The sequence below is a fragment of the Sorex araneus genome, chromosome 2, assembly GCF_027595985.1.
Source record: "Sorex araneus isolate mSorAra2 chromosome 2, mSorAra2.pri, whole genome shotgun sequence".
Lineage (NCBI taxonomy): Eukaryota > Metazoa > Chordata > Mammalia > Eulipotyphla > Soricidae > Sorex > Sorex araneus.
This window is the reverse complement of record NC_073303.1, coordinates 51187934-51213743: the sequence shown is the minus strand read 5'-3', so window position 1 is coordinate 51213743 and position 25810 is coordinate 51187934. Positions and strand designations below refer to the sequence as shown.

General features: G+C 66.2%; 1 protein-coding gene across 2 annotated transcripts; it reads left to right on the top strand.

The window, feature by feature from the left end:
• Window positions 1–810: 810 nt before the first annotated feature.
• TRAPPC10 (trafficking protein particle complex subunit 10) lies at window positions 811–24815 on the top strand. 2 transcript variants are annotated; one of them, XM_055126713.1, is made up of 23 exons: window positions 811–941; window positions 3995–4076; window positions 4438–4573; window positions 7277–7473; window positions 7642–7837; window positions 8753–8864; window positions 10035–10282; window positions 11454–11600; window positions 11822–11936; window positions 12294–12370; window positions 13038–13129; window positions 13658–13798; window positions 13881–13993; window positions 14072–14586; window positions 14679–14820; window positions 16609–16767; window positions 17008–17204; window positions 17446–17546; window positions 18027–18153; window positions 18304–18474; window positions 21634–21811; window positions 22011–22205; window positions 22288–24815. In XM_055126713.1, exons 1-23 carry the CDS (start codon window positions 893–895, stop codon window positions 22518–22520), a joined length of 3723 nt encoding a protein of 1240 aa, XP_054982688.1. In that variant the 5' UTR covers window positions 811–892; the 3' UTR covers window positions 22521–24815. The 2 variants fall into 2 exon arrangements, with proteins under 2 accessions (XP_054982688.1, XP_054982687.1); XM_055126712.1 differs by having other exon boundaries at window positions 22284–24815.
• Window positions 24816–25810: the final 995 nt, after the last annotated feature.

The following is a 25810-nucleotide window of genomic DNA, read 5'->3' as shown; positions in this document are numbered from 1 at the left end:
GCTCCCCTGGCCCTGGACAGCTCCCGCACGTCCCCCTGCCAGCCTGTGGGCAGTCCAGGAGAGGCGGCCAGCGGCCCTGCGGGGCTCCCCTCTGCCCTGGGCCTGCCCACTGCCGCTTCCTGAGAACTTCCTGAGTGTCCCTGCAGGTGCTGCTTTCGGTTTGCGATTGTTCCTCATCCTGGAACTGCCGACACGGCAGACCACAGATGACTCAGTCACCGCCTTTCTCCCCTCTAAATGCTGGACCTTGCCCACAGTGCTCGGGGCTCAGTGCGCGGGGCTCTCTCCCGGGAGTGCTCAGGGCTCAGTGCTCGGGGCTCTCTCCCGGGGTGCTCGGGGTTCAGTGCTTGGGGCTCTCTCCCGGGGGTGCTCAGGGACCCCGTGCAGTGCTGGGGATCAGATCCGGGCTGTCCCCGTGCCCTCCCCGGCCCCGCGTCGTGCTTGGGCCTGGGCGGTGCTCTGGACATCGTGCCCGGGTGCCGGCCTGACCAGTGCTTCCTGTTTGTTTCCTGTCTGCGGCCCGTCCTGGCAGTGCTCTGGGCTCTGGGAAGGTCCCCCCGGGCCGGGCCGGCTCTGCCCACGGGGGTCCCGGCGTCCAGGCAATCCCGGCCGTCGGTTCCAGGCAGCTGGGGCGCCCCCGCGTTTGACCCGGAAGCGATGAGGGGCGGCGGCCGGCGGGCGTCGGGCCGCGGGTGCCCCGGAGCACTGCGCCGGGAGCAGCTCGGCGCCGCTGGCGCAGCCCGATGGGGGACGGAGGTGACCGCGCGCCGCCCCTTTAAGCGTGCGCCCCGGAAGCGCTCTCGCCGCCCCGGAAGCGCTCGGCGGCGGCGGCGGCGGCGGCGGCGGGCGCGGGCCCATGGGGCGCGGGGGGCCGGGCCGCTGAGGCGGACCCATGGCGGGCGCGCCCGTGTACACCATGGAGAACAAGCCCATCGTCACCTGTGAGCGGCGGGCCGGGCCGGGCGGGTCGGGTCGGGGCCGGGTCGGGGCTGGGCCGGGCCGGGGCCGGGCTGGGTCGGGGCCGGGCGGGGGCTGGGCTGGGTCGGGGCCGGGGCTGCCGCAGGGCCGGGCTGGGCCGAGCCGGTCCGGCTCCTCCCCCCCGCCCCTCCCGGCCCGACGCCCCTTCCCCGTCCGGCTCCCCTTCCGCAGGGGCTTCCGGGCCGTGTCCCCGCGGGGCAGCGCGGCCTCCGCCCGGCCCTGGGCCCTGCGTGTTCGCGGCGGGACGGCCGGGCCGGGGCCGGTGCTCGGGAGCTGTCCAGCGCCTGCTTGGGCCGCGGGTGGGGCCTGCACCTGTGTGGCCTGGGGTCCCGGTCTCCGCCCCAGTGTGGCCTGGGGTCCGGGTCACCGCCCCCGAGTGACCAGGGGTCCGGGTCACCGCCCCTGTGTGGCCTGGGGTCCCGGTCACCGCCCCTGTGTGACCAGGGGTCGGGTCACCGCCCCTGTGTGGCCTGGGGTCCCGGTCACCGCCCCGGCGTGGCCTGGGGTCCCGGTCACCGCCCCGGCGTGGCCTGGGGTCTGGGTCACTGCCCCGGTGTGTTCTGGGGTCTGGGCCCTGCGCCCCCGTGTGGCCGCGGCTCCTGCCGTGTCCCTTGGGCTGTCCCAGCCACAGTGACTGCCCGAGGGGTCTCTGCTTGGTGGCCCAGGGAGACAGGCTGCACCGAGAGTGCCGGAAGCCTGTTAGTGGACGCTCCTGGCTGTGGGTGGGTCTGTGCGAGCCCCCCAGCCTGCTGTGACCCTGGGCAGAGGTTCAGTGCCCGCTCCCTCGGCCCTGCTGGGCACCGGGCAGCTTGTGTGGGGGCGGGCGTGGCCCCCACCCGGGCTTCCAGGCTGTCGTTGGGGTGGGCTGCACCGTGGGGGCTCAGGTGCGCCCTGGATCAGGGTTCCCGGGACATGCCGGCACAGGTGCACCCCCCCTCTCCCCGGCTTCTCCCTCTCCAGAGCCCGAGGGTGGGGCCGGCGTCTGGGCACTGGGCGGACACCCTCTGAGGCCCGCTCACACGCCGATGCTTGTGCCCCCGTGTGTGCTCACGGCCCCGCCCATCTGTGCACGCGCACACACACACACACACACACATATACATACACACACACACTCACCTTTGCCTCATCCGCATCATGTGTGTCCAGGCCGACTGCAGTGCCACCTTGGTGGGGGGCATTGGGGGGCTCTGAGCTCGCGTGGGTCCTGCCGAGGGCCCCGACCGTACGGGGCGTGGGGCCGGGCGGCTGGGGTGGCGGCCGGGTCCTGCCAGGGGCTTGTGCAGGCGGGAAGGCTGTGGACTCGGCGCCACGGACGGGAGAGTGGGGCAACCCGCAGCGGGCCTGGGTCACCCCCCGGGTTGCGGCACGGGGCCCCCCTTTCCCTGTGGGGCCACGCTCAGCTGTGCTCAGGGCTCCCTGCTGCCAGCGCCCGGACCCGGGTTGGCACGTGCGTGCCGGCCCCTGTGGCCCCGTCCCTTCTCGCCAGGCCAGCGCCCGCGAGGCCAGGCTGGCTCCGGAGAGTGCAGGTTCCAGGTGGGGGGACGCTGTGGGCTGCAGAGAGCGGCTGGCCCATGGGCTCCCCTGGGGCCGCGTGTCCGCGCCCTCCGTGCCTGGTGCTGGGCCTGGCTGAAAGTTGCCCGTGGGTGCTGAGTGTGGCGGGTGGCTCTGGATTCGGTCCCCTCTCTCCCTCGCTGTGACTCACGGTCCACAGCCAGGCTGGAGTGACTCAGGGCATGGGGACGGTGACACCGGCCTCCCAGGGCCGAGCCGTGCCTGGTGTGCTCGTGGATGCCCCGTGTGCCTGCCTTGCCCGGCGGCCTCGGGCGAGGAGCTTAGGGCTCACCTGCGCGTCCTCGCGGCCCCGCTGTCCCTCCCCGTCCAGGGTAGCGGTGGCATGTCCCGGGCAGGGTCGGGCTGCCCTGCCCGGTGCCGATGGGGCTGAGGGGCCTCCTGGTGGCCCCCTGCCCATGCCCCCACACCTCTCCCCGACCTGCCCCAGAGCCGAGCGGCCCAGCAGGCAGCGCGTGGAACTGCAGGCCCTTTGAAGGGGCCGTTTCCGGACGAGCCTTGTGCTGGCCAGGGTCAGGGCTCGGCAGAGGGTGGCCTGTCCTATCTGACCTTCTCCAGATCAGACTTCTTAGGAATGCGCCGGGGCCCTGAGGGTGGGTGTGAGGGCCGTGGGGTGGGCCCGGTGTCTGAGGCTGCCTGGGCGGTGGGGAGGGAAGGCGTTCACGCAACCCTGTAGAGTCCCAGGAAACCGTGAGTTGGTTCTGCTGAGTTTTGGGGGCATCACACGTGGTGCACGGTGGAGCCTGGCCTCCTGCCGCCTCCTGCTGCCTGCCGTGGGCCAGTCCTCGGGCAGTGGGCGGCCCTGGCTGTGGCTGGGCCAGAGATGCATGACGGCCAGGCTGGGCGTGTGCCGTGGGGGCAGCACCAGCGGGGGAGGCCCCGGAGGCCCAGGTAACCCTTGGCACTGTGCCCCCACGCAGACCTGCCTTCCCGTTGGCTGAGACGCACAGGGGCACCAGCCTGACCACTGCTGGCACCCCCTCCCAAATAAAAAGGAGGAGAAGGAAAGAAACGGGCGGGGAGGGGCCGAGCCCCGGGCCAAGGCTCCCAGGCGGCTGCACGGCCGGAAGATAGGCCCCCCGGGTCTGCCCCACATCTGGCAGGAGGCGTGCAGGGGCTGCCGTGCCCATCATAGGCGATGCCCTGCTGCCCCGTGCGGGTTCTCCCCTTCCCGGTGCCCCGTGGCCCCGCGGGCTTGCCCGGTCCCTGAGCTCACGGGGTGGGCAGGCGGATCTGGAGCCCGGGCCAGCAATTCTAGACCGAAAACGGCTGTGCTGGGTCCAAGGGCCCCCCTGTCCGAGGGTCCCCAGGAGGCGGGTCCTCTGGCCTGGGTCCCTCGGGGCTGGGACAGGGCCTGGGGCGTCCGTGGGCAGTGTCCCCGCTTGTCCGGCTGGCCAAGGAGACAGTGTTCCCTGACCCTGACCGGTCTCCTGCCCCCCTGCAGGCGCGGGGGACCAGAACCTCTTCACGTCTCTGTACCCAACGCTGTCCCAGCAGCTGCCGCGGGAGCCCATGGAGTGGAGGAGGTGAGTGGGCGAGGCCGGGCCACTTGGGTGTCTGGGCTGGCCGAGCAGAGGTGCGTGTGCAGAAGAGCGGGCTGGGCAGGGCGGGCCGGCCAGCAGGAAGTGTGGAAGTTCTGACCCCCACTATGGCCCCCGCACCCGCCCTGGGATGGCGGATGGCCTCTGCCCATGCGTCCGTGTGGAATGGCCGGCCACCCGCAGCCAGAAAGGCCGCTGCCCACACCGCTGACGCTGCCCGGGGTCCTGGAGGCAGGGGAGACCCTCTGCACGTGGGCTGGGGAGGGCTTCGCCCAGCACCGTCCTGGCAGGGTCTGGGCAGCCTCACCGTCCCCCTCCGCCTCCTGGTGACCTGTCCTGTTCGCAGGTCCTACGGGCGCGCCCCCAGGATGATCCACCTGGAGTCCAACTTCGTCCAGTTCAAGGAGGAGCTGCTGCCCAAGGAGGGCAACAAGGCGCTGCTCACCTTCCCATTCCTGCACATCTACTGGACTGAGTGCTGCGTGAGTGTCCCCCGCCCTGCCCTGCCTGCCGAGGGCTGCGTGAGTGTCCCCCGTCCTGCCCTGCCGTCCAAGGGCTGCGTGAGTGTCCCCTGCCCTGCCCGTCCGAGGGCGGCGTGAGTGTCCCCCGCCCTGCCCTGCCTGCCGAGGGCTGTGTGAGTGTCCCCTGCCCTGCCGTCCGAGGGCTGCATGAGTGTCCCCTGCCCTGCCGTCCGAGGGCTGCGTGAGTGTCCCCTGCCCTGCCATCCGAGGGCTGTGTGAGTGTCCCCCGCCCGGCCCTGCCTGCCGAGGGCTGCATGAGTGTCCCCTGCCCTGCCGTCCGAGGGCTGCGTTAGTGTCCCCCTGCACTGCCCTGCCGGCCAAGGGCTGCGTGAGTGTCCCCCGCCCTGCCCTGCCGTCCGAGGGCTGCGTGAGTGTCCCCAGCCCTGCCCTGCCGTCCGAGGGCTGTGTGAGTGTCCCCCGCCCTGCCCTGCCGTCCGAGGGCTGCGTGAGTGTCCCCTGCCCTGCCGGCCAAGGGCTGTGTGAGTGTCCCCCGCCCTGCCCTGCCTGCCGAGGGCTGCGTGAGTGTCCCCCGCCCTGCCCTGCCGTCCGAGGGCTGCGTGAGTGTCCCCCGCCCTGCCCTGCCTGCCGAGGGCTGCGTGAGTGTCCCCCTGCCCTGCCCTGCCGTCCGAGGGCTGCGTGAGTGTCCCCCGCCCGGCCCTGCCGTCCAAGGGCTGCGTGAGTGTCCCCTGCCCTGCCGTCTGAGGGCTGCGTGAGTGTCCCCTGCCCTGCCCACCCGAGGGCTGCATGAGTGTCCCCTGCCCTACCCGCCCGAGGGCTGCGTGAGTGTCTCCCGCTCTGCCGTCCGAGGGCTGCGTGAGTGTCCCCTGCCCTGCTGTCCGAGGGCTGCGTGAGTGTCCCCCTGCCCTGCCCTGCCGTCTGAGGGCTGCGTGAGTGTCCCCCGCCCTGCCCTGCCCTGCCCATCGGAGGGCAGCGTGAGTGTCCCCCGCCCTGCCCGCCCGAGGGCTGCGTGAGTGTCCCCCGCCCTGCCCTGCCTGCCGAGGGCTGCGTGAGTGTCCCCCGCCCTGCCCGCCCGAGGGCTGCGTGAGTGTCCCCCGCCCTGCCCTGCCTGCCGAGGGCTGCGTGAGTGTCCCCCGCCCTGCCCGCCCGAGGGCTGTGTGAGTGTCCCCTGCCCTACCCGCCCGAGGGCTGCGTGTGTGTCCCCCGCCCTGCCCTGACCGGCCGAGGGCTGCGTGTGTGTCCCCCGCCCTGCCCTGCCGTCCGAGGGCTGCGTGAGTGTCCCCCCCCCGCCCTGCCGTCCGAGGGCTGCGTGAGTGTCCCCCGCCCTGCCCTGCTGTCCGAGAGCTGCGTGAGTGTCCCCTGCCCTGCCCGCCGAGGGCTGTGTGAGTGTCCCCTGCCCTGCCCGCCTAGGGCTGCGTGAGTGTCTCCCTGTCCTGCCCGCCGAGGGCTGCGTGTGTGTCCCCCTGCCCTGCCCTCTGAGGGCTGCGTGTGTGTCCCCTGCCCTGCCATCCGAGGGCTGCTTGAGTGTCCCTCGCCCTGCCCAGGTCTGAGGGCTGTGTGAGTGTCCCCTGCCCTGCTGTCCGAGGGCTGCGTGAGTGTCCCCTGCCCTGCCGTCCGGGGGCTGCGTGAGTGTCCCCCTGCCCTGCCCTGCCATCCGAGGGCTGCGTGAGTGTCCCCCGCCCTGCCGGCCAAGGGCTGCGTGCGTGTTCCCCCCTTTCCTGCCCAGCTGAGGGCTGTGTGCGTGTCCCCCCTGCCCTCCCGGACAGAGTGTCCCATGCAGAGTGCTGGTGTCCTTGGGGTGCAGACGGTTTGAGAAGCAGGCTGTGGGCAGTGTCCACCCAGTGGCCGGCAGGGCTCCCGTCCCGGACAGCGGTTTCTCAGCTCTGCCTCACGAGCTGCCTGGGCTGTGGCCCTTGGGCCCTGCTCTTGGGCCCTTCCTGGATGTGGCTTGCCTAGGCGCTGGGTTCTGATGCCCGCCATGGTCAGGTCCACGCTGGCTCCCTGCCCTTCGACCCTGAGGGCCGACAGACTGTCTCCAGGCCTCAGCCCTAAGCCGGGCAGCTTGGATTTGGTTTGCTTCTGAGACAGGCACAGCAGTCTCAGGGGAGCGGAGGGACAGGACAAGGCAGTGCTGCCCTTGGGACTGACCGTTGTCCAGGGCAAGCTGCCTGCGCACGCCCAGGGCCTCTGGGGACTGGACTGCCTGGCATCCAGCACTCGGTCTCAGGTTTTCACTCCGAGTGTGCTCAGTGCTGCCAGGGTCACATCAAGATCCTGCCAGGAAAGTAACGGAGCCCGGACAGTTCCCGCCACTGTCAGTTCCCGCCACTGTCCCTGGGAGGCACCTGGCCGCACGCACCGGCTCTCTAGGCCGGAGCCCTGCAGCAGGGTGCGGGACTCGTGGGTGTGCCAGCCTCTTGGCGTTTTCCTGGCTGGCAGGAGAGTCGCTCACAGCCCGGCTGCCTGTCCCTGGGGTGCGTCTGGAGCTGCTCCGGCGGGCCGGTGTGTGCTGTGGGTGCGGGCCGCAGGGCTGAGAGCCCCCCGCTGGCCAGCCTGGGCTTTCTCTGGCCCTGGCCCTGGAGGGCTGCGCCCTGAGGCCTGGGCAGGGCAGCACTGGCCGAGCCGAGGGCCCCCTTCCACGCGCGTGTGGCCTGGCACAGAGAGGGCCGTCCCTGTGCGGCTCTCCTGACGGTGGCCTCCCTCCAGGACACAGAGGTGTACAAGGCCACGGTGAAGGACGACCTCACCAAGTGGCAGAACGTGCTCCGGGCACACAGCTCCGTGGACTGGCTCATCGTGGTCGTGGAAAACGACGCCAAGAAGAAGAACAAGACCAACATCCTCCCCCGCACGTCTCTGGTGGACAAGATCAGGAACGACTTCTGCAACAAGCAGAGCGACCGGTGAGTGTCGCCCACTGCTCCTGGCCGCCCGTGTCTGCCGGGGCCCGGGTGGGGACCCTCGTGATATGATGGACAGTGGGCGCTGGCTGCTGCCTTTGGGCGGGACCCCGGCCCGGGGCGCCCTGGCGTTCTCGGAGACCCGGGTGCCAGCTGCGTGTGTACTCGCAGGTGCGTGGTGCTCTCGGACCCCCTGAAGGACTCCTCTCGGACGCAGGAGTCCTGGAACGCCTTCCTGACCAAGCTCAGGACCCTGCTGCTCATGTCCTTCACCAAGAACCTGGGCCGGTTCGAGGATGACATGAGGACGCTGCGGGAGAAGAGGACGGAGCCCGGCTGGGGCTTCTGCGAGTACTTCATGGTCCAGGTCCTCGTCCCGCCCACAGCGCCTGCTCACTCCTGGGGGTCTTTCGGGCTCGGGAGAGGGCGCCCGAGACCTTCCCGTCCTCGGCTCCTCAGAGCGGATCTGTCAGGGACTGACCCTTTGGTGTGGCCACTAGGCTGCCTCACAGACGGGAGCAAATGCCGCCAGCGGTGCCCGGTGGGTGCTGACCCCGGTCAGCGTCCAGAGCGGTCGGCCCCAGCGGTGCCCGGTGGGTGCTGACCCCGGTCAGCGTCCAGAGCGGTCGGCCCCAGCGGTGCCCGGTGGGTGCTGACCCCGGTCAGCGTCCAGAGCGGTCGGCCCCAGCGGTGCCCGGTGGGTGCTGACCCCGGTCAGCGTCCAGAGCGGTCGGCCCCAGCGGTGCCCGGTGGGTGCTGACCCCGGTCAGCGTCCAGAGCGGTCGGCCCCAGCGGTGCCCGGTGGGTGCTGACCCCGGTCAGCGTCCAGAGCGGTCGGCCCCCGCAGAGCTGCACTCAGTGTCTGAGCTACAGACTGCAGCCTTGGTGGTGCCCCAGGAAGGCCAGCCCTGGGGCCACAAGGGGCGGTTTGTGTGGACAGTTGTGTGGGAGGGGCCCAGCCCATGTTCCTGCTCGCCTGCTGCAGGGTGTCCACCCCAGTGGGCCCTGCTTACCTTCCTGACGTGTGGGCCAGGCCAGCTGGCCGCTAAGCAGGCCGCGGAGTGGGCCTCAGCCCCTGGCCGGGACCCCACATTTGACTGGGTTGATGTGGAGGGTGGGTGCAGCACTGGCACGTGGGGACGGGCGCTGTCTGGTGTTTGGGGCGGCCAGTGAGCATCGAGCACAGTGACCCCCAGGAGTCCTGCGCCCCCCGCCCCCGTCCGGCTCCCCCCGCCGTGGCCTCCGCCGCCCTGCGCCCCACTGACGGCCGCGCGCCTTGCAGGAGGAGCTGGCCTTCGTGTTCGAGATGCTGCAGCAGCTGGAGGACGCGCTGGTGCAGTACGACGAGCTGGACGCCCTGTTCTCGCAGTACGTCGTCAACTTTGGCGCTGGGGGTGAGTGACGGCCGTGAGCCGCCGCCCCTGCCCAGGCCCGGGCCGGCCACACGCTTCTCTCCTCGTGGGTCCTCCCTGCCCCTCGCCGGACCCCAGTACTGAGGTGGTCAGAGTGGCTCCGGGCTGTGGGGGCAGGAGCCGGCAGCAAGGGCTCGTCTCTGGAGCTCAGTCGAGGGGGTCAGGGGTCGTAGGCCCACAGAGCTCACGTGCAGCGGCCGGGCCGCTGGGCCAGGCTGAAGCCCTGTGCCTCTCCTGCAGCAGCCGCTGGGGTTCGCTCCCCTTGTGGCGGTGGCTTCTGTTCGTTTTTGGGCCACGCATGGCTTTGTGCAGGGCTCCTCCTGTCTGTGCTCGGGGCTCACTCCCAGCTCTGTGCTCAGGGTCACTCCTGACTCTGTGCTTGGGGCTCACTACCAGATCTGTGCTCATGGATCATTCCCGGCTCTGTGCTCAGGACTCACGGCTCTGTGCTCAGGGCTGAATCGTAGTTCTGTGCTCATGGATCACTCCTGGTTCTGTGCTCAGGACTTATTCCCAGCTCTGTGCTATCTGTCTGCAGTCCTATCTCTCTGCTCAGGGCTCACTCCTGGCTCTGTGCTCAGGGCTCACCCCTGGCTCTCTGCTCAGGGCTCACCCCTGGCTCTGTGCTCAGGGCTTACTCCCGGCTCTGTGCTCAGGGCTCACCCCTGGCTCTCTGCTCAGGGTTCACTCCTGGCTCTGTGCTCAGGGCTTACTCCCGGCTCTGTGCTCAGGGCTGACTCCTGGCAGGGCTCAGGGAACCAGGTCTGCTGCATGCAAGGCAAGTGCCTGACCTGCTGTTCTCACTCTGGCCCTTTTTCTTCCCTTCTTTGGGGGACGGCACACTGGCAGCGCTCAGGCCTTCCTGCTGGCAGGGCTCGGGGTACCATACGGGATGCGGGCATCAGAGCAAGCCGGGCTGTGTGCAGGGCCAGTGCTGTTCCGCTGCCCCGTGGCTCCAGCCCGCCTTCTCCCAGTCCGGGGTGACCCCTGGGGCCCTGCAGCCCCGGGCCGGCTCCTGACTGCCATCGGCCTGGTGACTGTCCCTGGCGCAGCCTCGGTGCCAGGGCTGTGTGGGCAGTGGCCAGGGGCGTGGGGGCGCGGGGTCCCGCGGGAGGGAGCCGTGCCGGCCCCTGACACTGTGTGCTCCTCTAGACGGGGCCAACTGGCTGGCGTTCTTCTGCCAGCCGGTGAAGAGCTGGAACGGCCTGGTCCTGCGCAAGCCCATCGACATGGAGAAGCGGGAGCTGGTGCAGCGGCAGGAGGCCACGCTGTTGGACCTGCGCAGCTACCTGTTCTCGCGCCAGTGCACCCTGCTGCTCTTCCTGCAGCGGCCCTGGGAGGTGGCGCAGCGCGCGCTGCAGCTGCTGCACAGCTGTATGCAGGAGCTGCGGCTGCTGGAGGTGAGCCCGGCCCGCGGCCCGTCCCTCCCCCGGGTCCCTGCTGCCCTGTTCCTCCCCCAGGCCAGGACCAACCCCCCCCACCCCGCACCATCGCCTGCTGAGCCCAGGGCTGCCCTTGCTGCCCTGTCCTCTGTCCCTGGGCCCAGACCCTCGTACTGTCCTGACCTTCCCCTGACTCAGTTTCCCCGTTTGCAGCCCTGGCTCTGCCTGTGGTGGGGGGGCTTGCTGTGGCCTGGCGTGCTGCCAGGCCCCTCTTAGGGCCCCTCGGAGGGCAGCAGGCAGGGACCCCTCAGACGCCTGGTGGTGCCAGCGGTGCTCGCCAAGCTGGCTTCCCGGACAAGGCGCTGAATCCCGTTGACGCCGCCCCGCCATGTGCCGAGGGTCTCGAGCACCCTCCTCCCCGCCCGGCCGTTCCCACTCGGCCTACACCTGCCTCGTCTGCAGTGCCCAAGGGGCTGTGACTGTCCACCTGCCGTGACCGTGGGCACGGCTGGCCATGCCGTGTGGACAAGGGCTGTTGAAGGCCCCCGGCGTCTGCACCTGACCTGGCAGTGGTGCCCAGGGCTTCCTCCTGGCTCCGTGCGTGAGGCTCAGAGTGTTGCTGCTGGGGGTGTGGCCGGGCCAGCAGGAGGGAGGGCAGGACCCCGTCTGCCGTGCCGTGGTTCTAGCCCCACAGGCTTTCTTCGTTTAAGGGGTTTGGGGCCACACTTGGCGGTGCTCGGGGGGGTCATCCCTAGCCGTGCTATGTGCCAGGCCAGCGCCTCCCCGTCCTGTCCTCGACCTTGGCCTTGGGCTCCGGTAGGAGGTGGGAGGTGGGTGCCTCAGCTGGGGGCGCACCAGGAGGTGGCTTTGGGGAGCACAGGGGCACCGACAGGCTGGGGCCTGGGAGAGCTGGGGAGCCACTGTCCTGAGCCTCGGTCCCGTGCCCCCTCCTGCTCTCTGGCCTTCCGGGCTCCACCCTGGCCCTGCCCATCGCAGGGGTCTGTGGGAGGCACGGGCGAGTCCCGGGCTCCGTGAACTCGTGGGACGAGGGCCTGGCCGGGGCTGCCCGTTAGTGGGGAGCACGGTCCCCAGTCTCCCCGGGTCCGCCTTGTTCCACACGCACAGCCCGAGCCGGGCTGGGCTGTCGGGTGTCATGGCCGCACCCTCATGCCCGTGCCCCTGCCCGCAGGTGTCTGTGCCGCCCGGCGCCCTGGACTGCTGGGTGTTCCTGAGCTGCCTGGAGGTGCTGCAGCGGATCGAGGGCTGCTGTGACCGCGCCCAGCTCGACTCCAACATCGCCCACACCGTGGGGCTCTGGGGCTACGCCACCGAGAAGGTGTCTCCCTGCCCGGGCCGGGTGGCCTCCGGCTGTGTCCCCAGGGTCTGGTGGGGGCGATCTGCTGCAGAGGGCGGGCCTTGGGGCCCACGGCCCAGCCAGGGGCCACCACTGCAGGGACGCGGGTCCCCTGGGACTGCCCGATGTCAGTGTCCCAGGTGAACGCGTGAGTCCCCGCCGGCCTTCACCCCGGGGCTGAGGTCGTGGTGGTCTCACTCCAGCTCAAGGCCTTGGGCTACCTGTGTGGACTCGTGTCTGAGAAGGGCCCCGACTCGGAGGATCTCAACAGGACCGTCGACCTCTTGGCGGGCCTGGGAGCTGAGCGTCCCGAGACAGGTACGCCGGGGGGCAGAGTGGTGCGTGGGGTCTCCCGGTGGGACCCGTGGGCCCTTGCTGTGTGGGAGAGACCCTCAGTGGGAGCCAGCCGGCGCTGAACAGCTGGGTCTGAGTCCCGTGTGCGGGGGAATGGGTGCCAGGGGAGGGGGTGCTGTGCCCTGACCACATGGACCCGTCCCTCCCACCGAGAAATGTTGTTAGCAGCATTCCCGATTTACACTTGGCAGAGCGACTCTGGTCTCAGGGAGGCCGACCTGGTGCTGGGGAGTCGGCCGTGGGGAGCCGCTGCCTGGCGTTGCACCGCAGGCCCTGGCGCTGCGGCCCGGGCGGGTCAGGACTCTGTTCTTTCCCTTGCAGCCAACACAGCCCAGAGCCCCTACAAGAAGCTCAAGGAGGCCCTGTCGTCGGTGGAAGCCTTCGAGAAGCACTACCTGGTCGGTGCCCGGCACTGCCGTGCTCGTCTGCGTGCGGGGTGGGGCAGGGGGGAAGGGGCCGAGGGCTGCTCGGGGCAGGGGTCGGGTCTGTCCCTGACTCAGAGGCACGACTGGCCTGAGAGGAAGTAACCCCGGGGGGGCTCTGGAAACAGTGGGCACGCGGGATGGTGTGTGGTGCAGAGGCAGTGGGGGTCGGTGAGGGGACCCTGGCACAGAGACGGGGGTCGGTGAGGGGACCCTGGCACAGAGACGGGGGTTGGTGAGGGGACCCTGGCACAGAGACGGGGGTCGGTGAGGGGACCCTGGCACAGAGACAGGGGTTAGTGAGGGGACCCCTGGCACAGAGGTGGTGGGGTCGGTGGGCCCTGTGACCCTGACAGGCATGAAAACTCCATGCTCCCCATGCCGGAGCCATCAGGAGGGCCCGTCCTGTTGTCCCCGCCCTGTCGTCCTGTCCCTGCCCAGGGCTCAGCCTCGGGTAGAGGGTGAGACGGCCATCAGGCCCTGCGCACTCAGGCGGCTTTGCGCCTTCCTCCTGGCTCTCCGTCTGTCGTGGACTGAGGGAGGTTGAGTGAAAGAGGGGGCGGGGGCATCCGAGGGGCTTCTCTGGAGCGATGAGTCTGTGGCGTGTGTGTTCGTGAGATCCCCGTCATTGGTCCCCCTGCAGGACCTGTCCCACGCCACCATCGAGATGTACAGGAGCATCGGGAGGATGCGGTCAGCCCAGCTGCTGGGGAAGGACCTGGCCGAGTTCTACATGTAATTGCTGGGAACTTGGCTTTGCGTGGGAGCGTCTGAGGAGGCGCTGTGTGCCCGCAGGGGAGGGGTGAGCACAGTCGGCTGGGGGTCAGAGCAGGGGCGCGTGGGGGTTAGAGCAGGGGTGTGTGGGGTCAGAGCAGGGTGCCGTGGGGCCTGGGTCAGGGCCCTGAGTGCAGTGAGCTGGCTCTTGCGAGGGCCTGGGCGCTCGGGCAGGGGAGCTTGTTCCCGCTGCCCTGCTCGCCTGCTTCTGTCTGCCAGCGGGGCCGGTCTGTGGCCTTCTCTGCCCTCCGGGCCGAGTGTGCCAATTCTGGCCTCTCACTCTGGCTGCAGTGGCCTGGCCCGGTGGGCAGAACCCCCTGGGCTCGGCTTCCTGTCAGCCGCCCGCCCTGAGCTGGGCCCCGTGTGCGGTTTCTGTGGAGGACAGGCGGGGACCCACGGCTTTCCCTGGCCCCTGCCCTGAGGAGTGGTGGGGAAGGACCCGGGGTGGCCGTCAGGCGCCCAAGCTGAGAGCGGCTCTGCACCGGGCAGGAGGAAGAAGTCCCCGCAGAAGGCAGAGGTGTACCTGCAGGGTGCACTGAGGACGTACCTGGCCGAGGGCTGGGCCCTGCCCGTGGCGCACACGAGGAAGCAGCTGGCCGAGTGCCAGAAGCGCCTGGGCCAGACGGAGAAGTATCCTTGTGGGCCGCCCGCTCCCGGGTCTCCCTGGGTCAGCAGCGTGGGGTGCCGGTGCCCGTCCTTAACTCTGCCCCAGCTACCTGCAGACCAGCAGCCTCCTGGCCAGCGACGGGCACCTGTCGGACGAGGAGCGCCAGCACTTCTGCCAGGAGATCCTCAGCTTCGCCGCCCAGCCGGCCGACGGCCCAGGTGAGACGCGGCTGCCGCGGGCCGCAGAGGAAACCCCGTCCTCCCGATGCCCCCGCTCAGGCCCGCGCTGTCCTGCAGGTCACACGGTCGTGCTCCCCATGAATTCCTTCGCACACCTACGGGACCTGTGCTTCGAGCCCGCCAGCGCCGTGGTGCACGCAGGCGGGGAGCTGGGTGTGACCGTCACCCTCTGCAGCCGGCTGCCCATGCCCGTGTGCGTGGAGCACATCGCCCTGCACGGCCACTTCAGCGTTGACAAGAACAACTACCGGAAGACGGCCGAGTGGCTGACCACGCACAAGACGGCCAATGGGCTGCTGAGCTTCCCTGCTGAGCCGGCGCCCTTCCCCGCCGCCCAGCACGGACTGCCGACGCTCGAGCTCTCCGAGATGACGGAGCGGAGCCCCTCGGACAACTCGCTGAGCACGGCCGGGCTCATCTGCAGGAACGCGCACCTGCTCCTGCGCCGGCCCGAGAACAGCGCGGCCCCCGAGGCGGCCTCGGGCCTGACCCTGGACGACGGGGCCCACGTGCTGCGGAGCAGTGGGGTCACGCTGGAGCCGGGGCCCAACCGGGTGACCTTTCGGACGCAGGTGCGAGCGCTCGCCCCTCCCTGGCCCCGCACCCCTGGGAGCTTCGCGTGGTCTGGGGGGCCTCGGCCGGGGCTGAGCGCTAATCCCCACAGGCGCGGGAGCCGGGCACGTACACGCTGCGGCAGCTGCGTGCCTCGCTGGGCCCCGTCCACTTCGTGCTGCCGCCGCTGTCCCCACCCGCGCACTACGACGTCTACTCCCAGGAGCCGCAGCTGCGCGTGGAGCCGCTCAGCGGTGAGTCTGGCGGGGCAGCCCTGCTGACCAGGGTCCCGCGTGTCCCACTGCTGACCACAGTAGACCCGGGTCCGGACAGGGATGCACTGCCGGGTTCTAGCATGAGCATGGTGTGCCACCAGCACCCCGACACTGCCCAGCACCACCACCCTGCCCACGCTGCCCCCACATGCTGCCCTCACGCACTGCCCTCACCCTGCCCCTCACACTGCCCTCACCCTGCCCCTCACCCTGCCCCTCACATTGCCCTCACCCTGCCCCTCACACTGCCCTCACCCTGCCCCTCACCCTGCCCCTCACATTGCCCTCACCCTGCCCCTCACACTGCCCCTCACCCTGCCCTTCACCCTGCCCCTCACACTGCCCCTCACCCTGCCCCTCACATTGCCCTCACCCTGCCCCTCACACTGCCCCTCACCCTGCCCCTCACATTGCCCTCACCCTGCCCCTCACCCTGCCCCTCACCCTGCCCCTCACATTGCCCTCACCCTGCCCCTCACATTGCCCTCACCCTGCCTCTCACACTGCCTCTCACCCTGCCCCTCACATTGCCCTCACCCTGCCCCTCACATTGCCCTCACCCTGCCCCCTCACATTGCCCTCACCCTGCCCCTCACACTGCCCCTCACCCTGCCCCTCACATTGCCCTCACCCTGCCCCTCACATTGCCCTCACCCTGCCCCTCACCCAGCCCCTCACATTGCCCCTCACACTGCCCCTCACCCTGCCCCTCACCCTGCCCTCACACTGCCCCTCACTCTGCCCCTCACACTGCCCCTCACACTGCCCTCACACTGCCCCTCACCCTGCCCCTCACATTGCCCTCACCCTGCCCCTCACCCTGCTCCTCACCCTGCTCCTCACACTGCCCCTCACATTGCCCCTCACACTGCCCCTCACCCTGCCCCTCACCCTGCCCTCACACTGCCCCTCACTCTGCCCCTCACACTGCCCCTCACACTGCCCTCACACTGCCCCTCACCCTGCCCCTCACATTGCCCTCACCCTGCCCCTCACCCTGCTCCTCACCCTGCCCCTCACACTGCCCCTCACCCTGTCCCTCACCCTGCCCCTCACCCTGCCCCTCACCCTGCCCCTCACCCTGCCCCTCACCCTGCCCCTCACATTCTCCCCTCACACTGCCCTCACACTGCCCCTCACACTGCCCCTCACCCTGCCCCTATCATTGCCCCTCACCCTGCCCCTATCATTGCCCTCACACTGCCTCTCACACTGCCCCTCACATTCTCCCCTCACACTGCCCTCACACGCTCCTCCTCACGCACTGCTCTCACATGCTCCTCACACGCTGCCTGTCACCTGAGCCCACACTGCCCTCACTCACTGCCCCTCACCTGTGTCCGCACTGACCCCCCACCTGCCCTCAAGGAGACTCCCTCCCGCACCCTGACACGTGGTGGACCCAGTCCGCGTGTTGCTCCATGGGAGGGCCGGGCTCTCCTGTCTTTTTCTCTGGGGACTGCCCCATGCCTCAGGCTACTTGGCCATCCCCCCGCAAGGACACTCCTGACAAGTCACTGTGGGAGGCCGAACTCTTGCTGGGGACCGCTTCTCCAGGGCTCCACCTCCTGCCCAACCCCTGCCCCATTTGGGGGTCATCGCGTCCCCCCTTGCTGCCCCATGCCTGCTAGGTGCTGGCACCTCAGCCCTGGCCCTCCCATCCTGACGGCCATGCGCCTGAGTCCCCGAGGGCGGGGGCAGGGCTGGGGACCCTCCTGGGCGAGCAGCGGTCAGAGAGCAGGCGCTGAGGGCTCTCTCCCGCTTCAGACAGCCTGTTGGCGGGGATCCCGCAGAGGGTCCGGTTCACGGTCACGACTGGCCACTACACGGTCAAGAACGGGGACAGCCTGCAGGTCAGCAACACGGAGGCCATGCTGATCCTGTGTCCGGTGGGCAGCAGGGCCGTCGTCTACTCCAATGCCAGAGGTGAGGGCAGCTGAGCTCGCCCACCTGCAGGCCCAGGGGAGCCTTCAGCCCGTCCCTGGGGGCTTGATTCCGTGTTTAGGGGGTCTCACTGGCCCTGGGCCCTGGGCTCTGGGCTCTGTGGTGGGGGCCTCCGGGCCACAGTGTCCCTCCTGCCATCATGTGGGCTCTGGTGGGCCTCAGCTCTCAGGAGACACCTGCTGGCTGTGCTCCTGCCCCCGATGACCCTGGCTTGTCCCCTAGAGAAGGCTTCTGAGGCGGCGCTACGTGTCCAGGCGTCCGACAAGGTCACGAGCATCAGCCTGCCTGCTGCACCCGCCTACCACGTGATCGAGTTCCAGCTGGAGGTTCTGTCTCTGCCCTCCACGCCGGCGGCCAGCGGGGAGAGCGGCCCAGATGCACAGAAGGCCGGCGCGTGCATGAGCACCACAGATCACAAGGCAAGGAAGGCCCCGGGCCCCTGGGACTCCGCCCCGTCTCAGAGGGGCCATCGTCTGGGGAACACCCCCGCAGAGCTGGGGGTGCCCGCTCGTGTGTAGAGAGGGGAGGACGCAGGGGGTGGGGACAGGAGCAGGAGGGAGAGGGTTAGTTCCAGGCACCACGGGGTGCAGTCACCACTGAGGCCCTCCTTGGCCCTCACTCCTGCATGCGGAGCCTGACAGTGCTATCCACTGCCCTCAGGTGTCCATCGACTGTCCGTGGTCCATCTACTCCACGGTCATCGCGCTGACTTTCAGCATGCCCTTCCAGACTACACATGCGTTGTTGTCCACGGGGACACGGTAAGGCCCTGCACCCCACGCACGGCTCTAGAGGCTCAAGTATTGCGGATGCTCCCCACGCTCCAGCCGCTGGGCACGGGCTGCCTGCTGCCCCTCCCCACACACGGCAACGTCCCGTAGCTGCTCTGCTCCTGTGCCCCTCGAACACCAGGCCAGGGGGCCTGCTTGGTCCGGGCTCTGGGCACCTGGGACAGCCCCTGCCACACCTGCTGGGGGGCTCCAGGCCGACGGGGGTCTGTGCCCTCATGTCCTGCTCTGGGGACCCCTGGCCACCTGTGAGTGCAGTCAGCTCTATCCAGAGTCAGCTGCGAGAAGCCAGGGTTCCCAGGTCCCGTCTCCACAGAAATGGAGGAGCCGGCTCCACGCGCACGGGCACGGGTGGCTGGGTTTGGGTTACTGCGTCTGTTAGTGGCCACGCCCAGGGGGCCTCCTGCAGGGGACTCGCAGTGCTCGCTGGAACCCTGCCCTGCTCCCCTGCAGGAAGTACATCCAAGTGTGCGTCCAGAACTTGTCCCAGCTCGACTTCCAGCTGTCGCAGAGCCAGCTTGTGGATGCCGGGGACAGCGCGGCTCTGCAGCTGGTGCCTCTGAACACACAGGCCCAGCAGGTGACCGAGCCCCGCGCTGGCCCTCCTTCCTTGGCACTCGCCCGCTGAGTGGCTGGGTGGGGACCCCTGCTGTCCGGGACAGGCGGCACCGCGTTTGGGAGGCCTGTGGGTGCCCCCTCCCCCCCCCACATGACACCGCCCGCCCCGCAGCGCGCCCACAGCCAGCAGAGCGTGTTCTTCGTCTGGGAGCTGCGCTGGGCCCAGGAGCCACCCGCTGCCCTGCACTGCCGCTTCTCGGTGCGGTTCGCGCCCGCGTCGGAGGAGCAGCCGCCCCTCTCCCTGCAGCCCCACACCTATGACTTCCACGTGGAAAACTTCTTTGTACGTGTCACGTCTTGGCGTGGGGTGCGGGTGGGGAGCGGAGGGGTTGTCAGCCGTGGGCAAGCCTCGTGGGCTGTGGCTCAGGACTGCACCGGGACCCCACACGCCAGAGCTGCTCCCCCCCACCTCCATGGGTCAGCTGGACGAAGGGAGTGCCAGGGGCAGGGCGTGGGCAGCAGAGGTCCCTCTGTCGGACCCTGGGAGCTGGGGACCAGGGAGCCCCTGGGTTTCACTGAAAGCACCAGAGAGTCAGGAATGGGGTCCAGCTCGTGCCGTGTCCCTGTGCTGTGCTGGGATGGAGCGGGTAGGAAGGCCAGGGCAGCATGTGGACACTGTCCTTCCCTGTGGGGGCGGGGGACAGACCACAGGACAATGTATTAGTGCCCAGGACAGGCCCCAGACACACAGTCAAGGAGTTTCTACAGGGCTGCATTCCCGGGGCCTACCTGCAGGTGGTGTCTGTGCACAAGAGAGGTTGGAGTTTAAATGTGAGAGCAAGTGTGAGAGGAAATGAGCAAGAATGGGAGGGGTGAGTGTTAGAGGGAGTGAGCAGGAGTGAGTGTGAGAAAGGGAGTGACAGTGGGAATGTGGGAGAGTGGGAGTGGGAGGGAGCATGAGTGAGTGAGTGTGAACGTGAGCAGGAGTGAGTGTGAGGGAGTGAGAGCAGGAGTGTGAGCGGGAGTGAGAGCGGGAGCAAGTGAGAACGAGAGTAAGTGGGTGTGAGAACGGGAGTGAGTGTGAGAGGGAGTGAGGGAGTGAGCGGGAGCGAGTGAGAGCGGGAGCGAGTGAGAACGGGAGTGAGTGGGTGTGGGAACAGGAGTGAGTGGGAGTGAGGGAGTGTGAGGGAGTGAGTGTAAGGGGTGAGTGAGTGTGAGAGGGAGTGTGAGAGCGGGAGTGAGCGGGAGTGTGAGAGTGGGAGTGAGTGTGAGTGAGCAAGAGTGAGTGGAAGTGGGAGTGAGTGTGAGAGCAGGAGTCTGTGAGACTGGGGGTGAGTGACGGGGGAGAGTGAGTGAGAGTGAGAGGGAGTGAGTGTGTGTGGAAGTGAGTGAGTGTGAGAGGGCGTGAGAGCGGGAGTGAGTGTGAGGGAGTGAAAGCGGGAGTGTGAGGGAGTGAGTGTAAGTGAGAGCGGGAATGAGTGTGAGCGGGAGTGAGTGTGAGGGAGTGAAAGCAGGAGTGAGTGTGAGGGAGTGAGTGAGAGTGGGAATGAGTGTGAGCGGGAGTGAGTGTGAGGGAGTGAAAGCGGGAGTGAGTGTGAGAGTGGGAGTGAGTGTGAATGGGAGTGAGTGAGAGCGGGAGTGAGTGTGAGGGAGTGAGTGAGAGCGGGAGTGAGTGAGCGGGAGTGAGTGTGAGTGGGAGTGAGAGCGGGAGTGAGTGTGAGTGGGAGTGATTGTGAATGGGAGTGAGAGCGGGAGTGAGTGTGAGAGTGAGTGAGAGCGGGAATGAGTGAGAGCGGGAGTGAGTGAGCGGGAATGAGTGTGAGCGGGAGTGAGAGCGGGAGGGAGTGTGAGCAGGAGGGAGTGTGAGAGCAGGAGTGTGAGATGGAGTGAGTGTGAGAGCGGGAGTGTGTGCGGGAGTGAGTGTGAGAGCGGGAGTGTGAGCGGGGAGTGAGTGTGAGCGGGAATGTGAGCGGGAGTGAGTGAGAACAGGAGTGTGAGATGGAGTGAGTGTGAGAGCGGGAGTGTGTGCGGGAGTGAGTGTGAGAGCGGGAGTGTGAGCAGGTGTGTAAAACACAAAAATAAAAAGAAAGGGCGCGCAGGCGGCGAGGCAGGCGAAGGAAGGAAGAAGGCCAAACTGGTTGCTCGATCGGTTTATTTCATGTCCATCTCCATTCTCCTCTGATTCTCCTCCTGCTTCTTTCTCCCCCATCCTACTTCATTCTCTCTCTCTCGATCTGTGGATCTGTCATTCTCTCTCTCTCTGCCTCTCTCCCGGCTCTCGGTCTCTCTCTCGATCTGTGGATCTGGCCCCCATGGATCTGGCCCCCGTGGATCTGGCCCTGTGGATCTGGCCCCGTGGATCTGGCTCCGTGGATCTGGCCCCCAACCCACTCTTACAGCCTAGTTAAATCTCCACAGCATGAGGGGGTTGGGGCATACACATAGCTGTGGTCAGCAATAGGGTAAGGTTCTTTTCCCTCAGGGGATGCTTCTCCTAGGACTTAATTCTCTTTCAGCAGGAGGATCCACCCAAGGGCAGAGTCCCATGAATGTGTTTCTCTTCTCCTCAGCCAGCAAACATATAAGAATTCATAATATTAATTATTTTGTATGGACACAATAAGAGATGCATTAAAGCTTATAGAATTGCTCTCCTGGGGCCATCTCAATCTCAGACTACAGTGCTCAGGCCAGATCAGTCTTTCCTATCCCTGGCAGGGTCCCAGTCTCATAATTACTATTGGATCATGACAGCATTTGTCTATGATCAAGCTCTTAACTTATAGTTAAGAATTAGGCACTTTGGCCAGGCCCATCTCGATGCCAGGGTAGCACATAACTCACCGCTTGCCCTGGATCCTTCCCGTCCCACGTCGGGGACCCTACTTTGGGGTGCTAGGAACTGAGGGCAACTGAGGCTTAAGTGGAGAAAGCAGATGCCCAGGAGGGAATATCGAGGCCAATTAAGTCTTAAGTTATAAAAACATAATATTGTCTTCTTGTGTCTATACAAAAAAGACATAGCTTTAAAGTAAATTATTCAAAAGGCATAAAGAGAGAAAGGCAATGTTATAATATTCAGTGTCCTAGAAAGTTCTGACCTTACCAATTAACAGAGTTTGATTAAGGGAAGAGCTGATAAACTGGTAGAAATGGTTACAGATAAACAAAGGAATGGGAGTGACTTGGAGCACTTTGATGGGTGTGACTGATAAACCTAAGCTCCTAGTGGCAAGGGGGAAAGGACAAACCAATGATATCCAACAAGCGGGGAGTGAGTGTGAGAGCGGGAATGTGAGCGGGAGTGAGTGTGAGAACAGGAGTGTGAGATGGAGTGAGAGCGGGAGTGTGTGCAGGAGTGAGTGTGAGCGGGAGTGCTAGAACAGGAGTGTGTGCGGGAGCGAGTGTGAGAGCAGAGTGGGACTGGAGGTGAGTGACGGGGGAGCGAGTGGGTGTGAGCGGGCGTGGTCCCCGGGCACTGTGTGACTGTGTCACTCGGCAGACGCTGTACACGGTGCGGGCGGAGATCGTGCCCCTGGCAGGCGCGCCGCACTGCAGGACGGGCTCGCTGTGCGCCCTGGAGGTGTGCATCACGCGCCTCCTGGACCTCGTGGAGGTGGACAGGGATGAGGCGCTGTCCGGGTCCAGCGAGCACTTCTCCACCAAGCTGCTGTACGAAGGTGGGTCTGGGCGCCGGCCTCTCCCCAGGGCAGCTCTGCTCTCTGCTGCCTGCCGGCCCGCGGCCTCCAGCCCCGATGCCCGTCCCTGACCCCCCCTCCCGCCCACAGCTCAGCCTCGCACCCGGCTCCTCCCCGAGGAGGCCCGAGGCCGGTGTGGGGTGGTCTTGGGGGCCCCGCACCGACATGCTCCCGCCCGCAGTGGTGGATGACAGCAGCAACTGGGCCGTGTGCGGGAAGAGCTCCGGCGTCATCTCCATGCCCGTGGCCGCGCGCGCCACGCACCGCGTGCACATGGAGGCTGTGCCGCTGTTCGCGGGCTACCTGCCGCTGCCCGACGTGCGGCTCTTCAAGTACCTCCCGCACCACTCGGCGCACTCGGCCCAGCTGGACGCGGGTAAGGGCGGGCAGGCGGTCTCGGGCGGGGCTGGTCCCACGCCCCACCGGCCTCGGGCCCACGCTGAGCCTTTTGCAGACAGCTGGATCGAGAATGACACTCTGTCGGTGGACAAGCACGGGGACGACCCGCTGGATGGCGGTGGGGGCGGCAGCCGGGGCCGGACCGGCGGGCACGCAGGTGGTGGCGAGCACAAGGGCCTGCCCATGCCGCGGCTGCAGGCCCTGCCCCCCGGCCAGCTCTTCAACGCCAGCGCGGGCATGCAGGTGCTCGTGCTGCCCAGCAGGGATGACCACGTGCTGGAGGTCAGTGTGACGTGACCGCACAGCGGGGCGGGCCCGGGCCGGTGAGTGTCCCGCTGCCTCGCCGCTGGCCGCGGGCAGCAGCCAGGCCTTGGGGCAGCTGGTGTCCCTCCTCCCCGTCCCCGCCTGGCCCCTCTCCACGGACACACGGACTCATGTCCCCAAGGGCTGTGGCCTGCCCATCTCGAGGCAGGAGGTGGGGAGAGGCGGAGGGGGCAGGAGGGGACCCTCTGTGCCTTGGGAGCTGGGGCTGGACGGGGCTCCGAGGAGAGTGGACAGAGCATGGCCGAGGAAGGACGGTGAGTCCGGAAACCCCTTTCCCGCCACGTTGGTCGACTCACAGATGCACTTGGAATTAAATAGATACTATTTTAATTATGGCGGCAACCGTATGGTCAGTACTTTTCTTTTGCACCTTAAGTCTTAGAAACCAAGAGGTTCCATTCTGTGAACACCGGGGGGTCCTCTGGTCTGGGGAGGACGGGGGAGGACCACCAGGCCAGCGGGTTCGCTTGCTTTTGTTGTAAATCTAATTGTATATATGGTTGATTTATTATTTTTAAAAGGACAGACTAACTGATGTAAAATGTGTATGTATCATTTGCATCAAAAATCGAGGACAAAATCAGCGTGTTTGTTTGCTTTTCCCGGTGTGAAAGTGCTTGTACGTAAGTGTCATGTGTCTTGGACCTTTCCCGGCTGTCGCCAGCGCTGTGGATCTGTACCAGGGGCCGACCCTCTCTCCCTCACTGGGAGGCAGGGGGCCCACCCCCACAGCCCACCCCCTGCTCTGAGGCTGCTGACGGGGGTGTTGTCCACAAAGCAGGAGACGCCAAGACCCCCACGTCTCCTCGAGAAACTGGAGAAGCGTGTCAAGAAGATAAATATTTATGTTTATTTAAATGTTTCAGAAATTTATCTTTCTTAGGTGCAATTTGAAACTAATCAACTTGGCCAAGTAGTTGAGCAGATTAGAACTAAAGCATCTAACAGTAGTTCAGGGTTTCTAACGAGTGTTTCCTGGTGAGAACCGGCCTCGCCCTACAGATCTGCCAGGCCTGGAGGTCGGTGCCAGCAGGAAGCCCCCGAGCGTTCTGCCCCACCTGCACAGGCAGTGCCTCTGAGGGGAGCTGTGGGCAGGCTGCAGTTTCTGTTGGATGTCTGTGCCCCAGTCCGGGATGGAATTCTCTGCTTACGTACAGATTTACAGGGAGAGAAAATGAAGGGGAAGCCCCAAATTGTATGCTGGTTTCTCAGTCCTGAAATCGAATGAAATCAAACTTAACGGCAGGTCTGATTCCCACTACCGTAAAAGAGATCCCACGGTTATTCAATTCAGGGAAAAAAAAAAAAGGATTGATAGGGTCCCAGACATCCACAAACCACAAAAAAAAAAAAAAAAAAAAAACCTTCTGTTGGTGCCTCTGGATTTGGATTTGTTTTGTTTTGTTTTGTTTTGTTTTGTTAGACAAAAGAATGTCACCTGAAGCTCTTGTTTTGTTTTAACTGAAAGGATGTGATTGAATTTTTGTTGTGTTTAAAATAAAGCTTATGTGTTTGAGCCAAGCTGGTTTTGTGAATAAATATGTAGCAGCTGTTAGATTGTGAAATCAGATATACACTGTTGATCTGATAAAAAGAATATGCAGCTATTTTACAAATCTCTGGAATTGTAAATACTCGTACATGGAACAGAAAGTTATAATTTTGGTGAATTTCATGGGGTCTCCTGTGATTGGAAAAATCATAACTCTTCTGATTCTGATATGGAGATTGTTGTATTTAACCTGAAAATTTCTACCTACAGTTCCACGTCCGCACAGCCCTCAGGTCTGCTCCTCAGTGAGGGTCGGTACCCCACGAGGAGGAGAGAAAACGTACACACAGACATACTTCATTCTTTAGTCTTCAGACTAGGGCTGAGCAACGGGCGCTCCGGTGTGTGTTTGGAAATGAGAGGAATGCCGCTGTCATGTGACCACGGGTGACCAGGTTTTGACTGTCGGGGTTGGGGGGTGGGGCGCTCGGAATGTCCGGTAGGCTGCACCATGACCGTGTGCTGTTTGTGGACCCCGTGTGTCCAGGGGAGACCCTGAAGGATGCTGTTGGCCAGGAGGTCACGGCTGGTAAAGGCCATGAGTTGGTGACTGACACTGGAGGTATTCTGTTTTCTTGGTTTACTGTAAAAGTAATTTTTCACATCATTCTGTAATATATTATTAACTAAAACCATTGTATTAAGACTTAAAATGTAAGCATTATAATTCTGAAAATACACATTTTAAGAAGTTTTGCTCTTTGGAACTTGCTTCATTTGCCATGAGTTGGGCCTTTTTTCTCATCCCCGTTTCTAAGCATGGACTGTTTGGAGGACGGGACACACCCAGCCACTCTCAGGCTTACACCTGACTCCTGGCTCTGCTCTCTGACCCCAGGTGGGGCTGGGGGGACGATACGGGGTGCGGGGGTGGAACCCGGGATGACTGCGTGCTGGTGCCTTGCTCCGTTCTATCCTCCCCGTCCACCAAGGCCGGTTGAGTTTTTAAAATAAGAATCACGGCGTCTGAGATTTGAGTGGTTGGTGACGGCCTACTGCAAGTATTGATCGTGAGATAATCTTTTGTGGGGGGGAGGGGGCCACGCCCGATCTTGCTCAGGAATGACTCCTGCCTCAGTGACAGATACGGGGTGCGGGGAAGGAACCTGGGTCTGCGCAGGCGAGCCGAGCCGGCCCTGCGCGGTCTGCAGAAGAGCAGTGTCCCCTAGAGTTGTTCTTTCGGGCCGCATTTCCGCCCCGCCCCAGCCTGCAGGCGGATCTCCCCTTCAGTGCTGCTGACCAGTGAGGCCCAGCCCACTGAGTGCAGCCCAGTGCGCCTGCAGCATCTGCGGAGCGCAGAGCCCGGGCTCCGGCTCCAGCACGGGCGGGTGTGGGCGGGGCCCGGGGCTCCAAGGCCTCAGGCTCTGCTTCAGGGCGGAGCGTGACCCGAGCTCCGGCCTCGCAGTGCAGTGGGGGGATTGTGGCGTGGGAGTGCGCCTGGTTGTGCAGGCCCGGACCAAGGCGCGGTGTGGGCGGGGCCAGGCCGGAGGGTGGGCGTGGCCAGAGGAGCTCTGCGCAGCCGGGGGCGGGTCAGGCACCCAGGCGCCGCCTAAAACGCGGCGTGAGCGGGGCCAGGCTGGAGGGTGGGCGTGGCCAGGGGCGCTCGGCGTGGCCAGGGGCGCTCTGCGCAGCCGGGGGCGTGGCTAGTCGGGGAGCGTGGGCGTGGCCGGGGCGCTCTGCGCAGCCCGGAGGCGGGGGTGGCGGGG